The 17,507-nt window shown below is 36.5% G+C and overlaps 1 protein-coding gene and 1 long non-coding RNA gene across 48 annotated transcripts in view; one reads left to right on the forward strand and one right to left on the reverse strand.

Annotated features, from left to right (window-relative positions):
- Positions 1–2,700: 2,700 nt before the first annotated feature.
- The window catches only part of pcdh15b (protocadherin-related 15b), a 506,664-nt gene continuing 491,857 nt past the window's right edge, over positions 2,701–17,507 (reverse strand). For 15 of the 47 annotated variants that reach the window (XR_012387597.1, XR_012387585.1, XR_012387599.1 and 12 more), the window contains 3 exons: positions 9,579–9,652; positions 7,078–7,207; positions 2,701–3,940 (listed from right to left, as the gene is read on the reverse strand). Coding sequence is in view for 20 of the 47 variants with exons in the window: in XM_073917603.1 (XP_073773704.1) it covers positions 3,368–3,940; positions 7,078–7,207; positions 9,579–9,652 (777 nt within the window). In the remaining 27 variants the exon portion in view is untranslated. Of the gene's footprint in view, positions 3,941–4,474; positions 5,779–7,077; positions 7,208–9,578; positions 9,653–11,631; positions 11,671–17,507 lie in introns of all 47 variants that reach the window. The other 32 variants (XR_012387594.1, XR_012387583.1, XR_012387595.1 and 29 more) reach the window with 4 other exon arrangements.
- On the forward strand, positions 12,976–14,953 carry LOC137490431 (uncharacterized). The gene is made up of 3 exons (XR_011009891.2): positions 12,976–13,073; positions 13,672–13,719; positions 14,574–14,953. It is a non-coding gene; the product is annotated as an uncharacterized lncRNA (long non-coding RNA).

Genomic DNA, 17,507 nt, shown 5'->3' on the forward strand with positions numbered 1-17,507 from the left:
ACATGTGCATGCACTTCAAAGACATTCTCGATCTGTAGCATTTAATATGGAGTTGGCCTACCGTTTGTAGCTATTATCAGCTCTCCTGGGAAGGCTTTTTGTGGTTTATTTATAGTTTCGAGAGGATCACGTTTTTATGACAGGGTCTCTGCACATTTTTTACAGGAAATTTAATACCTTTTAAGACCTTTTTAAGTCCTCTAAAATGAAAATTTAAGACTTTACCTAAACAAAAAACAACAGGAAAATGTTCAGTGTGTCAACACAGAATGATGTGGTGAAGCATTAGCGTGGCACAACTCACCAGAGCCACACTCAAGACAGGTCAAAGGGACGCAAAAACTTTTATGCCGAGTGCTGATTGACCTTACAACCCCGACAACAGGGTATCAGTCTCGTCAGTTGACCAACGTCTAAAGTGCAAGTCTAAGTCTTCGTTACTGCGTTCATGGACTCATCGAACATTATGATGAAAGCGTCCTTGTTTGCTCGTGAAATTAGTTTCTTCTTTAGGTATGGGGCAACACCAAATCGTGCTAAATATACTGTTTTGTCTCTTCCACATGTGAACGTACTCGCACACTCTGAGTCAGGGAACATTGCTTGAAAAACTAGGTGGACGTCCTCATTTGAGGTGTACGAGTGGTGGCGGCTTACGGTTTGAAATACCCACAGTATTTCGGCCTTAAATGTAACTATATTCGCAAAGCTGCTGAAGGCATTGCTTGAAGTGGACGGCCTTGTGGAAGGCTAAGGTCGAAGTGCTCGATGAGAACATACTTATGGGCAAACTACTTGCCTGCGACTACACATACTTTTTGTGCTTCTCTGCTTTCATGTGTGAATCGAGCACTTTGCGGCCCATTGTCCCCAGTTTTATCGTCTTTTTAGATAAAGCACACCTCCCTTCATGATTACTGGCTGTTTTCTTTAGCCACCCTCGATACTTTTCGTCCTCCAACCAATTGTCATCAAACAAACATTTGCCCATGCTTGCGATTTCGCAAAATGCCGTGGTGGCAAAGTATCAACGCAACGCATTCATCAATCACTTACTCGTATGTCACCTATGGAATGATGCAGGTTGCACCCACGAAGTGCTGCCCCCAAATGTTGCGCTGGTCAAAAAGCGGTTGAAAAAAATAAATAAAAAAGACGAGTCAGACATAAAATTTAGGATCCCACATGAAATTTAAGACCTCCTTATGGAAAATTACAGAATTCAAGACATTTTCAGACCTTAAAAATCAAAAATTTTATTTAAGACATTTCAAGACTTTTTAAGGACCCGCGGGGACCCTGTATGACTGACCTCGGCTGGTCCTGCATTAACGCTTGATTCACCAATTGGATGATTTCTAACTTAGTATAAATAACCAAAGTGGTTAGCACTGTCGCCTTACAGCAAGAATGTAACGGGTTCATGTACTTACGTGGCCAATCAACGTTTCTGTGTGGAGTTTACATGTTCTCCCTGTGCTTGTGTGGGTTTCTCCCGGGTTCTCCAGTTTCCTCCCACAGTCCGAAGACATTTGACATAGGTGAATTGACCTAACCAAATTGGCACCATAGGTGAGCTCCTAATAAACAGTATATCTTTACATAGCAATCCCTAATTTGCCATTACCCATAATAAGCAGGGAAGTTCTCGAGACTTACCTGAGCTTAAACTCCCTTCTCACCCTGCAAACAGAAGGGAGCCCCGGGCTCGAGGATCTTATGAGCTCAGGGCTCTCTCCTGGGACAGCATGCCGAACACGCTTTATAATCAATCATCAGCTAAGTATGAACTCTTAAAACAAGGTTTAGGAGTGTGTTTATGGGAATTTTTGACTTCCGATACTGAAGTTGGACAAAGAGACCTAGCCCACAATTTCCGCTCTAAATCATCCCATAGGTTCTTCACTGGGTTGAGGTCGGGACTTTGTGCAGGCCAGTCAGTGCAACATCCATTTTTTATAAATCTTGCTTAGTGCATTGAACCAGGAAAGGACTATCCCCAAACTGTGCCCACAAATTTAAAAAGGCTGACGACTTCTGAGCACTATGTGGCCTACCAATTTGGGGCTGACTTGCTGATGTTCCCAGTTGCTTCCACTGCGGAATTGTGTATGTGGTGTGAAATGGCCTTTAGATAGCATAACTAAGCAGAATGATGTATTCAATTGTTGATTACCAAACAACCCAATGCTGGTGTTTACAGTCGGTATCTCCATCATAGCCAAATTGTGACCGTTCAAAAGTAAAAACACTTTATAGTAGTAGCCTCCACTTTTCTTTCTAGACTCACAAGGCCTATTAATTAAGGATATGCTATTCCTCATTTCCTATTTTGCAGCAAAGAATCATTAAGCCATATTACCATATGATTCCCTATTCAATTTGGAATTTATAAATTATGGAAAGGATATTATGCTGTGCCTGTTTTGGCAGCAGGTACACTATATAACTTGCTCAGACAACATATAATCTTGCTTGATTTGGAGTTGTTCATGTTGCCCTAAAAACCATCATCAGATTCATCCAAGTAGAACAGCAGCGCCAAAGCACACCTGATGTCAGAGATGTTCCTAGAATTTACAATGTCGTGTTAAAACCACAGATATCAACAGAAAGCCCATCATTTCATAGTGTACTTCAAGCTGTAAACCAGTGAGGTCTCACCTACTTCTTCCTTTATATTGATCAAATGGAAAGATGCAGTTTCACCAGGAATGTTTATTTGATGTGTCCATTTCTTAGCCCTGTAGAAACAACCAGAATCAACCAAGGCTGCACAATGAGAGCAGTTTCTGCATATATAATCATTCTGCAAATAATAAAAATAAAACAATAACAACAACAGTTGTTCTTTTTTTATGTTTGGCAAGTTTCTGTAACTGAATGTGACCGTATACTTTTTTTGATATAACTTGGTATAAAAAAGCACAAAAATATAGCACTTTCAACGCTGGTGCAAGTCCATTCAAATGACTGTGGCATTGAGCAAACGTACGATGTGTACGGTAAGTGCACCTTAGATTCGTCACAATTATTTTAAATCATGTCAGTTTAACCAAAAATACACTTTAGCAGACATTGGGTTTAGCCTCTTAAACTATAAAAAACACAGAAAATGAAAGCATACATCTGTAAAAAGCAAGAAACTAAAAAAAAAAAAAAAAAAAAAAAAAAAAAAAAAAAAAAAAAACCTGATGACAATCAGAGGGCCAAAAACATGTTTGATTTTTTTAAGGTACTTATGAATGCAACAATCATTGAGAAGCTCATTTTTCAGGGCCACGGAAAAGCAAATATAACATTGAATGAAAGTGCAATTTCTTCATTTTATGCTGCAAATTCAGTTTTTTCTTTTCTCTAAAACAAGTCACAGTTTTGTCATTGGTATGTGCAGATTATTCCAAGGCCCCATCCAGAGCTCCTCCTCATCTGACTGTGTGCGGTCACTATGTGATCCTAAAGTGTCCCTCGCCTCCTGATTGTCCACTGTGGATTCTTGTTCATCCACATTTTGTGTTCTTTCTCCCACTTCTTTCACTACATTTGATTTCGAAGCTATACTCTCTGGGCCTGTGGTGCTGGAGGCCAGGGACCCACTGGAGGGCCTGGTCGTAAGGTTCTGTTCACCTTCTGAGGCGCCTGTGATTATGGGACTGTTTAAAGGAATTCGCTCTTCGTGTGTAACAGCAAGTTTGTCCAGTTTCTTAAAGTGCTTTCCTAGTCGTATTGGTGAGTTGAGCTTGATGTTGTTGGTGTGTGTGACCCGCCGCGTCCGGATTATTGAACCATTCTGTGCCAAATATATGCTCCCATTAATGTTGCTGTGGCTGTTCACATTACATAGGCGGTTCCTGTGCGGTTCAGGTGCACTTTCTTCTCCAGTTGAACTGGTTTCGTATTCACGGTCTACGACAAGTCTGATTCTCTTTTTTCTACCACACTGAAAAAAAGAAAAAACAGGAGTTTAAAATGACTTCAGATTTTACTTACTTATTGAACACAGCACACAAGAGTGGCGTTCTGTTCAGAAAGGCAAGGGAGACAGAATCTTTTCAAGTTTTTACAAAATACCTAGAATAAAAATTGCTTTTGATCAATGTTAGGTCACATCAGCCTTCCTAGAAAACTCCCGCCCTGCTCATCATTAAAAAGCGAAACAGCCAAACACAAACCGAATGTCATTTCACAAGCTCGTTAAAAGTAATGTGCTCATTGACCAAATGCCATCGGCTTACATCTTTTTAAACAACAAAATCTAACCTAAGTCTTATTGAACATTAATTGCTGACCTAAACTTTTGAAGGGTGCCCTGTAAAGGTAGGACTACAGAGGAAACAGCATGCATGCTATTCAGCAAAGGTTAGGAGAAATGCCAAGTAGTGCTCAGCAAGAGAAAGACAAGAAGAAGAACTCCAATCAGATGAAGGCATTCAAAAAGTTCCACACAAGACATGAAGGCAATGGCCAGTCTTACTGAGTGTATCGGGATATAATTCAGGAGGCAGCAACAGTCCCAACTGCATCTGAATTAGAGTCCTCATCCTCCCCATCGTCTTTGAGGTTTCTTGCTCCATCCGAAGAGCTGGAACTGTTATCAGGACTACCGCTTCTTTCTGGAGTTGCCTCTCCTTCTTCATTCTCATCTATAGGTGAGAGTTTGTCGATCTCCCTTGCTACACTACTACCAGCAATAGAGAAGTTGCTCAGACTGTGGAAGCTTGAATTTCTTCTTCTCTCTGGAGAATAACTTCTAGACCTAGAGGACATTGTATTCTTACTGTGGCTCTCAGAGTCACCTTCTTCCAAGTCATCTCTGGACTTGGTGCTTTCAGAGGTTGTGGTGTTTTGTCTGGACGGAGAAGATCTGACAGATTTAATGCTCTCTTTTCCACTGCTACCTTCTTCTGAGCTTGACTCCTTTGCTGCCTCTTGCCCGGATTCGTTCTCCGTCTCAGATATTATTTCAGTGTCTGTCTCTTGATCTGTCTCCGTTTCAGAGTCTGTTTCAGTCTTTGACTCTATTTCAGTGTCATCTAGCTGAGTATTTGTTTGGCTCTCCCAATCAGAATCAAAAGGACTCTGGTCTTGATCATCATCAGAGTCTAAACTACTCATATGTGCTCCTTCTTTTGGTTGATATGGATGATTATGTTTGAATGATGTGGCACTTCCAGTGTAAGACTGTCGAATGATGTCTTCCCTGCTTCTACTTCTTTCTTCCCTGCTTTCTATCTCACTTTCCATAGCAGCACCAGGGATTCTCTGTAATTCCCTTTCTGTCCTGTTGAGTGGCCAAGGGATTGAGAAACTCCCATTATTTCTATGATCTACGGCCTCACTAATGCTACTCACAGAGTTCTTCTGAGTTTGCATTGTTTTCAAGATGTTCATCTGACTCAAAACTTTGCCAAGTCTTGTTTTTGCTGAAGTTAAAGCTTCTTTAGTCTGGAAATAGCTGCCGTCAATGAACACGCCATTATCCACACTGTTTGAATGTTGCATCCTGGTTGGTTTGAAGTCATCAGTACTTCCTTCTTTTTGCTCAGGACCTACAATCGGAAATATTCTGTTGTTCTTCCAAGGAAGGTGGAATGGAGCTGGGGCAGACCTCCTGTCAAACATCTGACCAAGTTTTGTTGATGCCTTTGAGCTGTAAGGGTGTGTGATGCCGTCAGCTGCTCCAAGCCTTGGAGGTAGGTCTCCGAAAGCTAGTTTTGGCAGGTTTGGTGGGGGAGCCTTGCCTGGATGTTGAGCCAGCCTTCTTCCTTGCCTTGCAACCTATTACATTGATATGAATCCAGGCTATTAATCGTTTACAACTTTCAATCAGTTCTCATCACCCATAATCTTTGTGACTTTGGCTATTTCACATGACTCTGTTTCAACTTTAACTACATTTGCTGCCCTGGACTAAAGAGTAAAGCTGCTGCCACACTACACTTTTCAACCCCATAGACTGGCATTTATACGCAAGTGAATGTGGCAGCCTAAAAATGCAAGCTTGTATGTCAAATTTTGCATGTTGCTGCATTAGAAGGGTTCAAGCCTGGTGAAATCTGATCTGCTAAATCGCATCCAGTGATTGCTTGAGACCAATAGAGGATCAAAACATGACCTCTCCGTACAGAAATTTAAAATATGGAGCAATCGCTTGCTTTTTTATGTTTAACCATCTTGTTTAATCCTGCCCCTTTTCACAGCAACATACAACAGAGTTTCCCAAGCTCAAACTTTAGTGTGACCATGGCTTATGATTACAGGACAGGGGTGCCCAATTCTGTTCCTGGAGATCTATCTTGCTGCAGAGTTCAGCTGCAACCTTGATCAAACGCACCTGTCTTTAATTACCAAGTGTGCCTTCAGATGCTAGTTATTTGGTTTAGTTCTTTCCTATTAGAGTTGGAACTGAACTCTGCAGGAAGATCTCTAGGAACAGGATTGGGCACCCCTGCTATAGCATTACATTGAGCTGTAAGGTTGTGACAAAATTTTGCCATTGGTTAACAGACAGGCGACAACCATACCTGCCAACAATCCCGCTTTTCCCGAGAGTCTCTGGTATTTCAGACCCATCTTCCGCCCATTTCCCGAATTGTTCTGTCTGCTGGAAAACTACCAGAATTCCAACCACCACCCCCAACCCTGACTGGATGATCGCTGACTGGATGAATGTTTCTTCCTCTGTCGTTCTCTTGATTTCCTCATCACGTCTTTTCTCTAACAGAACTAAATGCTTTTTATTGCTATAAAAATAATTCAAATGACAATGGTGGTGGTGACACCAAGCCAATTGGGCTTGCCAACAAAAATGAAAACATAATAAAATTAGAAATAATGCCATACAGTCTTTTCTTTTTCTGCAACAATTTAAAGCAACCAACAATATTTTTTTCTGTTCTATGTTCAAATATGACTCATTTGATTAGACTATTTTAACAGTTTATTGTGTACACATCTGACAATCCCGCAGATAAGTGAATGTCAAAGTATTGCATTAAAGTCCTGACCTGAGTCATGTGTAAAGGCCAGAGCTACTGCACATTGTATTAGTTTAATTAAGCAAAACGAATGTGATACCTCTCCCTCTGATTCATGCGGACTGTAGTAGTAGCTGCCGTCGTCTTCCATAATCACCTCTCCGTATTCGTCATACATCCCTGATGGAGAGATCAGCTTCCTTCGACTTCCATATTGAGGCAAGTCATAACTAAAATAGACATATGCCGACATTTAATATATCAAGATAATAAATATGCACAAATAAATCATAATAAAACAGGTAAGTGACATTCTAAGTCGATCTCTCTCTTTTGTATGTTGTAATGCTGTATTTATTCCACAGTAATCTGGTAGTGTTTGCTTTTTCTGGATTAATTTTTGTGAAATCCCAATTGCAACAGAGAAATACTGGCAAATCTCTGTAGACTGATTGCATTTCATGCTGTTCAGCCTTATAATCTTAAAATGTGAGCAAAACAACCTGTTTTGTCATCATTTTAGACATTATGCTAGAGAATCATTCAAATACTAGCTCTAAAGTGATGCTTGTAAAATAGCAACAGTTTCTGCTGTTCTGACGGTCAGACAACAGATGTGAAAAGAAAGTAGTTCCTCTTACAAAAGGGCTTTTGAGACTCTTCGTGTTTGATTTTTTATTTTATATACACGATTATGCCATCAAACTGTTGTATAATCACAATATCACACTCTTAGCAGTGCAATATGTCTGTATTTCATCACTTGTGGGGCACTAAGGCACTGTGGCCTTGAGCCATTGCACTGCTACAAGTGTGCTATTGCACATGTATAGTATAAAATATATCAAGACAAGGAACAAGGAATATTATAATCGTGACCACTTCAAAATATCATGAATAATCATTTATTATTTACAGTATAGCGTCTTTTAAGAATATTTTAATTGTTATATTGGCAGTGGTTATCACAGCACCAAATGCTTGAAGACATGCTAATCTGGCCTACGACATTGAAATTCTGTGACTTTTTTATAGGGGTGGGTGGATCGATTCTAAAATATTGATATTTTCGATACTGGCAATGTATCAAAGGGTTCAATTGATCGTTTCTTTTTTTTTTTTTTTTCTTAATGAGCAATCACTGATTTTAACATCTTAATAATAATAATAATGATAGCAATTTATAGGATCAGGAAATGTAACTGTAATATTCTTCCACTGTATGTCCACTAATGGGTCAATGTTTGCACATTCTAAGTTGATCTCTCTTGTTTTTTTTATGTTGTAGTGCCATAGTAATCTGGTTGTATTTGCTTTTCTTTGGCTTTTTAAGGGTTAATTATTTTGAAATCCTTATTGCAACAGAGAAATACTGGGAAATCTCTGTAGACTGATGGCATTTCATGTCGTTTGGCTTTATAGTCTTAAACGTGAGCATCACATCACCTGTTTTGTCTTAATTTTTGACATTATACTAGAGAATCATTCAAATAGCTCTGAAGTGACGTTGCACTTTAGTGAAGTAGCAACGCTTTCTGCTGTTCTGACGGTGGCTGCAGATGTGTAAGAACGGCAGAAGAAAAGTAGTTACTCTTACAAAAGGGTTTTCGAGACTCTCCATGTTTGATTTAATTTTTTATATGCACAATTATGCTGTTAAACTGTTGTATAAACGCAATACCACACTCATAGCAGTGCGATATGGCTGTATATTGTCACTGGTGGGACACTAAAGAACTCTGCCTGCAGCCTCAAGCCAACACACGCCCCCCACCAGTGCGAATATACAGCTATTTTGCACTGTTATGCATGTGATATTGCTCAAGTATAGCATAATAAAAGCCTCAGCAATTAATCACAAGAAGAACATTTGACATCGGCAGAAGCCTAGCTAAAAGGCAGATGTATGAGATTAATACATGTACCTTACACATATACGCACACCAGTAAACAATTTCAGAATGAACAAGAAAAGACTATGTCCCTAGTGTCAAGTAAATCGAAACAAACTGTTTATGAAACTTTCGGGGCTGAGAAATGAAAGGCAAATCCAATAACTAAGATTTAGTGGTGGAACCTCTTCATAGGAGTGTACAGAAAAAGGTCAAAACAGACCTTCATTAAAGACTTTGAGAATTCCTGGGGAGCAGCAGACTGTCTGAACTCGAATACAGCTTAGACAGCCCATTTAGCAGGAAAGAGGCTGAAATTCAAGATTGTGTTGACCCTCACCAGCCTGGAGGCATTTCATTCGGATTCACAGAGAGTGGAGGGATATATTGAAGATCAGTGTGGAATAAGACCGTACGAAAGCTTGGATTTTCATCACATATGTTTGATAGTGCAATTACCATCACGGATGAGCATTCATTTATGGCACCTATTTCTATTTTTTCCAGCTCATTAGGGTTCCATATGGACAGTTCACCTTGCACAAGCAACACTAAATAATTATCTCTGCTATTACAGTTGAAAAGACACACTTGGGCGCACACGGCATTAAGGGAAGATTACAAAATTCATCATCTGGAAGCCATATGAAATAGTCCTTAAAATTATTTATTAAAAGCAGCACATTTCAACTGATGAGCGCACACTCACCCGTGCTCATAATTATAGTAATCCTGCGTATAATAGTCCTGTCCTGGGTCAATGCCAGACTCCATAGAGAGTTCCTGTAGGGAGGGCAAAGAGTTACAGTTTAGAGTGCATCCGAGGAAGTCAGACATAAGTGCTGTCCATAATAAATAAAAGGCTAAATACATAAACAAATGTAAATTTCCTTATTTGAGCTACGCTAACTCAAAGAGTATGGTTAATGGTTAACTATATAATAGATTATAATAGAACGATATATATATATATATATATATATATATATATATATATATATATATATATATATATATAAATATATATATATATATTTATATATATATATATATATATATATATATATATATATATATATATATATATATATATATATAAATATATTAGAGCTGCACGATTCTGGCTAAAATGAGAATCGCGATTTTTCTGCTTAAAATAAAGATCACGATTTTATCACGATTCTGTGGATGTAAAATAAAGGTATGGTAAAAACAAACATGGCACAATATCGATAATAATATTATGTGTAGGTCTACTGGTTTCTATAAATAATTATATTCTACTTATAATATTTCTGATTTTGAATTATTATGTTTGAGATATATGCTTGCAATCTGTCATATTAGACAATTTTATTCACTGGTAAAACCAGACATTTGCCCTTTTTAGATTATATTCAACAATATATAGGCTAGAGTAGTTATACTGACATTGTAAACCTTTATTTTCATGCACTGTGGGTTCGCTATGAAAGAAAAAACATATCAAATGCTTGTCGTTATCATAACTCTAAAATGCGATATGATAAATGAAGTGCACACTTTCGGTTTCATTTTGACAGCTAAGTGCTTGTTGATACTTTGCACGCGGCTCCCAAACGATCACTCTGTGACACAAACTGAATATTTTTTGCAACTGTATTACCTGTTACTCGCAACATATGCAGGTTCTGTTTGCTTAAGTAGGCGCACGCGCATCTATCATTAAGCGCGCGCCCTCTCTGTGATAACAGTTCACGGTCAGCAGCTCATGTCGCGTGTGATTTCCCGATCAAGAAAACATCATGTTAAGACAAAAATGACATTTTTAGGGGAATTATACCTTATAAATAAAGTATGTGACTCATTCAACATCATTTGAAGGTGTCAATGTCACTGAGCAACGTGTGTGAAACAATGAAAAGACTCGTGCAGCCGCCTTTTCTTCTCTCCTGAACTTGAAAATATGATTGACAGAATCGTAGAAAGATCGTCTAGGGGGTCGAATCGAGATCGCAATCTTTTAACGATTAATTGTGCAGCTCTAATATATATATATAACAATATATATATATATATATATATATATATATATATATATATATATATATATATATATATATATATATATATATATATATATATATGCCTCCTTAGGAGTGAACCCTTATAGAAAATAAACATACATACACTTTAAATATGTGTAATGCATGTTTTGGAACATTTTCTCGTAAAACCTGTGTTATTAGATGTTTCCACTTGTTCCAAAATCCTATATTAAACATGCGTTCCACATATTTCTCATATGACTGCACATGTGAGGCCTGTGTGAAGGTAAAGTTACTGCATATTGTAAAAAACGTAAAGGTTGCTGGTCCGAGTCTCAGCTGGGCCAGGTGGTATTTCCCTATAGAGTTTGCATGTTCTCGCTGTGTCTGTGTGGGTTTACTCCTGCTGCTCCGGTTTCCACCACAGTCCAAAGACATGCAGTATAAGAACTGGATAAACTAAACTTGGCTGTAGTATATAAGTGTGTGTGTAAATGAGAGAGTGTATGGGTATTTCCCAGCACTGGAGGTGCACAAGTTAGTGTACTCCAGTGCCAAGTTGTGGCTACAAGGGCATCTACCACATAAATATCTACCACAATAATAAAAAATAAAATGTAATGTTTGTATTAATTTAATGAGATATTATGGCAGATTAGGATTATAATATAAGAAAAGAAAAGAAAAGAAAAGAAAAGAAAAGAAAAGAAAAGAATAATAGTAGCGATTTTCTACCTCAGGTCTCAAGAGAGAGGGCCGAAGCAACTGCTGTTGCTGGACAGTATTCAGATAAGAAACAGTGCAGAAACAAGAGAGAAAAGGAGGAATGTTACATTTTTAAATCTAGGTGAAAGTGTAGGACAGAAGATACACAAATAAACAGTTAGATTAACCAGTCTGAGATCAAATCTAAATTGGTAAAAATTGCAATATAAGCATAAACACATTTAGATTGTTTTGAAAATGTAATTAAACTAAACCATAAATGTGTGACGCTTGAGAACATCTTTATAGGAAAGGTCAGATTTGCTTGTTTTTAAAATAAGAAATATAAAACAAAAGTCACAAATTTGCATATTCCCACTTTTCATGCAGACATCCTTTTTAATTGAAAAAATATTCACAATTAGAAAACTAAAAAACTTTTCTACCTTTCTCTAGAACCCACTAGACCCCACATTTCTTCTAGACCCACTATAATTGGAAATTATACATACTGCGTGTGTATATATATATATATATATATATATATATATATATATATATATATATATATATATATATATATATATATATATATATATGTATATATATATATATATATATATATATATATATATATATATATATATATATATATATATATATATATACTGTATGTATATGCAGTGCTTCTAAAAGTATTCATAATGCTTAACTTTTTCCACATTTTCTTAAGTTACAGCCTTATTTCAAAATGCATTAAATTCCTTGATTTCCTCAAAATTCTACACACAATGCCCCATAATGACAGTGTAAAAAAAAGTTTTTGAAAATGTTGCAAATTTATTAAAAATAAAAAAAACCCTGAAAAACCACATGTACATCAGTATTCACAACCCTTGCACAATAATTTGTTGATGCACCTTTGCCGCAATTACAGCCTCAAGTCTTTTTGAATATGATGCCACAAGCATGGCACACCTGTCTATGGGAAGTTTTGCCTATTTTTCTTTGCAGTACCTCTCAAGCTCTATCAGGGTGGATGGGAAGCGATGGTGTAAAGCTATTTTCGGATCTCTCCACACTGTAAAAAGTGCTACACTCACAAAGTTGGTTCTATCTACTTTAAATAATTGCAATATAGTTAATTTTATTTGTTTTATACCAAAAAAATTAAATTTGCTTCCTCTTTACTTAAAATATATCAGTTTTTATATAACTGTATATTTTGAATAAAACTGATGCAATTTATTTGAGTAGATTTTTTTACGTGGTTATTGTGTAGAATAAATGTTATAAAAGTGAGTTGACACAGACAATTTATTAGAGCAGCTGTCGATGTGGGCAGGTGTTCATAAAACGTGATTTTAATAGTTTGGCGTGACTCCTTTTTCATTGCCCGGGATTTAGCAGGCAGACGCAGCTTCTGCAATGGTCGACATTAACTGCTCCCAGCAGCGGATCTGATTAACACGGTAAGTTGCAAATTTAGCCGAATGATAATTGTAAAGTCATGCAAAACTGCTGTCTTCGCTAGGCAGGTGAGGTTTTAGCTTTGTAAATTGTACTGTAGCCTCAGGTATGTTAACAGTTAGACTGCTCTCACATGGAAAGCTAAGTTGGCTAACGCTAACCAACGCTAGTTTATGCTAACGATTAAAAGTGATATTATTGAGAAAAAATAGTGAAAGTAGTTTTAAAACACTTAGTAGGTATAACTAACGTTGCAGAACCGATTAACAAGGTCACTGGTGGGCGGTCGGGGTGTGGGGGTTCAGTTTGCTAGCGCTAACTTAGCTAAAGTTAGCTCACCTAAGTTATAGCAGCACATTAAGGATGGATATTAAATGCAGAAACGTATGCAACAGTTAAGTAGTGTGTGTTTAACGTAAGAGAAAGTATAACTTAAAGTTTGTGTTTTAGAGATTTAGTCCATAAGTTTTTTAATGCTGCATAGTGAATAAATTACAGATTTACAATTTATTTTAACTTAAATTACATTTACTACTGATGTTTACAGAACCATTTAAATTGTATGCACCTCATTCTAAAATGCATGTTCTTGGTCTTTAGATACCAAAGTGATTTTGTTACCTGTGGATCTTCAAACTTCACATCCAGGTAAGAAAAACATTAGATACAACTACAGCTATAATTATTTGCAGGCAAGTAAAACATTGGTAAAATTGCAAACAATAGTGGGCTCCATAGAATTTACTTACATTTGATATCTGAAGATTTTTTTATGTGTGCAACAGTAAAAACAGTAAAAAAATATCCTAATGCAGTTTCTTATTATCTGTCAGTCTTTCAATAAAGCTAACTGATAACACTGAATCACTGAACTGTCATTTGCCAGTGACATTAAATTTGAAGAAAAAGTCAATTAAATGTAGCTTTAGCAAAAATTTAATGTAAACCTTAATGTAATGTGTAAAATGGCAATGTATTTATTTATTTATTTAATAAAATTTGTATTATGACGTGCAAAGTTTGGTGCAAAATGAAGATGACATTTAAATTATAGAACTTGTATTCTATAATTTTCATATAGCCATTTTCAAACAGTTTTAATATCTAAATTAAATACACATTCTTATGCTTTATAAGTTGCCAAAATAAACAAAAAAATGTAATACCTAAATTTTAACAATTCTTTGATTGACAGGAAAACACAATGACATGCACTGTTACACTGAGTAAAATCACAGTTTTCTTTAAAATTTGATAACTAAAAACACCTGGAATAATGTAATTACACAACCTCTATAACCTTTTTTTATTTTTTAAATAGAAGTTAGGTAATTTTAACTTAGGTAATTTTTAACTGATAAACTAAGGTGTTTCATCCATGCATCATTCTCACTGGACTTTTGTAACTTCACTTGTAGTTATTTCCTATTCAGTATTTAGCTATTTAATGTTGTTTGGTAGCAACCACCTGAACTCCTGTTTCTTTTTGTCTCTACCAATAGAGTTGTGAGGAATCAGAGGTGCATGCGGCTGCCCACGGGAAAAATTTGCCATCAGCCCAACACAGTTTGGATTATCATAGGACTGTCAGAGGTTTGCCAAACCTGTCAAATGCATGATGGCTCCTGTTTGGACTTACCGATGTCCTCGACTTCAAGTATCCATCAAAACTGTATACATTTGAGATATATTAGAGACTCTTTGTGGGACTGGACATTATGCATCCTAAATCTTTATCAAAATATGCAAATCTCCTCACTGAGTTGCCTTGGATGATTTCTCAATAGGATCTGGTATTATTAATGTTTTTATTGTGTATGTGTAGCCACATTAATGGCCTATTTTGTAGTCACTATTAAAAGGAACATCGATTGATATTGAATACATGTTATGGTCTTTAATCCATCTTCCCATTCTTATTTAATTGTTATTGACAGGAAAGTCTGTTTATCTGTTTTTACTAGTGTATATTGTGCTTACAATATAGAAACGAAGATTTATTTTCTGAGGTTACAGCCAGAAGTCAATTAAATTAGTTTTAAATGACATATGCATGGTTAATTTTATTTAGATCATTAAGTTCATAATACTTAATTAAAATGAGTACAGTCAACATATAGCAATGTATAAGTAAGTTAAGTTTAACAAAAAAAGTAAGTTTATCTGATTTGAGTAATTTTAGAAATATTAGTTGGCTCAACTTAATTTTATTGCATTTGTTTTAAGCAATGTTTTAGTGTTTAAAATACTTAAAAAAGGCTGGAAGTTGAATCAACCTAAAACGTCTGATGCAACCACTTGCCTCACTTTTTATAAGTTAGATCTAAGTAACATTTTTTACAGTGCAGAGATGTTCAATAGGTCTGGATTTAGGTCTGGGCTCTGGCTGGGCCACTCAAGGACATTCACCGAGTTGGTGTGAAGGCACTCCATTGATATTTTGGCAGTGTGCTTTGGGTCATTGTCCTGCTGCAAGATGAACCATCGCCCCCAGTCTGAGATCAAGACCACTCTGAAACAGGCTTTTATTCAGGATGTCTCGGTACATTGCTGCATTCATCTTTCCCTCTATCCTGACTAGTCTTCCAGTTTCTGCTGCTGAAAAACATCCCCACAGCATGATGCTACCACCACCATGCTTCACTGTAGGGATGGTATTAGCCTGGTGATGAGCGCTGCCTGGTTTTCTCCAAACGTAATACCCGGTATTAACTCCAAAGAGTTCAGTTTTAGTCTCATCAAACCAGAGAATGTCATTTCTTATGTTCTGAGAGTCCTACAGATGCCTTTTGGCAAATTCCAGGCAGGCAGTGGCTTTCGTCTGGCCACTCTACCATACAGGCCTGATTGGTGGATTGCTGCACAGATGGTTATCCTTCTGTAAGGTCCACAGAAGAACGCAGAGCTCAGACAGAGTGACCATTGGGTTATTGATCACCTCCCTGACTCCCCTGATCACTTAGCTTAGATGGCCGGTCAGCTCTAGGAAGAGTCCTGGTGGTTCGTAACAGCTTCCACTTGCGGATGATGGAGGTCACTGTGCTCACTGGAACTTTCAGAGCAGCAGAAATTTTTCTTTAATCTTCCCCAGCCTTGTGCCTTGAGACAATCCTATCTCAGAGGTCTACAGACAATTCCTTTGTCTTCATGCTTGATTTATGCTTTGACATGCACTGTTAACCCTGGGACTTTAGACACACATATAGACATACAAGTGAACTCCAATTAAGCAGCTGAAACATCTGAAGATTGATCAGTGGAAACAAAGTACCTGAGCTTAATTTAGATCTTCACGGCTGTGAATACTTCTGCACATGTGATTTTTCAGGTTTTTTATTTGTAATAAATTTGCAACAATTTCAAAAACTCTTTTTTCACATTGTCATTATGGGGTATTGTGGGTAGAATGTTGAGGAAATAAATTAATTTAATTAAATAAGGCTGTAACATAAAACAATGTGGAAAAAGTGAAGCGCTATGAATACATTCCAGATGCACTGTATATAGTGCTTAACATATGAGTACACCACTCACAAAACTCTCATTTCAATAAATATTTTCTATGTGAAGCTTTACAATATTATATTAGTGCATATACTGTACATTTGATTAGAGAGTACTGAAACCAAATCTGAAGCTAGTCTAAAAAAAAAAACTTATGATAACAGCCCAAAATTAGTAAACCCACATTTATGTGTTAGGGAAAAATATTAAATACATTAAAAAATAATAATAATAATAAAAAGAGAACCATTGAAGAGAAATAAAAACATATATAAAATTTGTTTGAAATATTTGAATCCAATATTTTGCATGAATTTAAATGTATGTTTAATAAAAAAATAAAAGTTCTGTGCCTAAGATATTATTTTAATAAATATATCTGTTTAACAAATCTATTTTATTCAAATGCAGCAACATTTATGACCTATATTTACTGAGAAATAGATAAAAATGTTCATTTTCAAAATGGGATGCACTCATTAACGTTATTACGTTAGGTAATTATAAATAAATGGAGAGTAAATATACAGCAAGATAAATGAACCAATTAGAATCAAGCATTCCAAAGAGGAACAGTGTACTGAATTTAAATACAAGTTTTTATTGATCCGATTGCATTTGGCACTGTTTTATTAAAGCAAAAACCCCTCGAACCAGCGTTTGCTTTATTTAAACACTGTGACATTTATAAAACGGTACTTCCTAATAAAAAAAAAAACAATTGATAAATGTTATCTGCGAGCCAGACTGCAGACTGACAGATCTAGCCTTCAGCAATTTTAAAGATGAGATCTTGACAAATACTTATTTCCAGTCTGCATCAAACAACATCAACTGATAAAAATGACGGCCAATCAAGCTGTCTCAAGATGGGACATTATTTAAACATAATTCAATTCCAAAGAATGATAATAATAAAACAAAACACATAC

This window comes from Danio rerio, chromosome 12 (assembly GCF_049306965.1).
Source record: "Danio rerio strain Tuebingen ecotype United States chromosome 12, GRCz12tu, whole genome shotgun sequence".
NCBI lineage: Eukaryota > Metazoa > Chordata > Actinopteri > Cypriniformes > Danionidae > Danio > Danio rerio.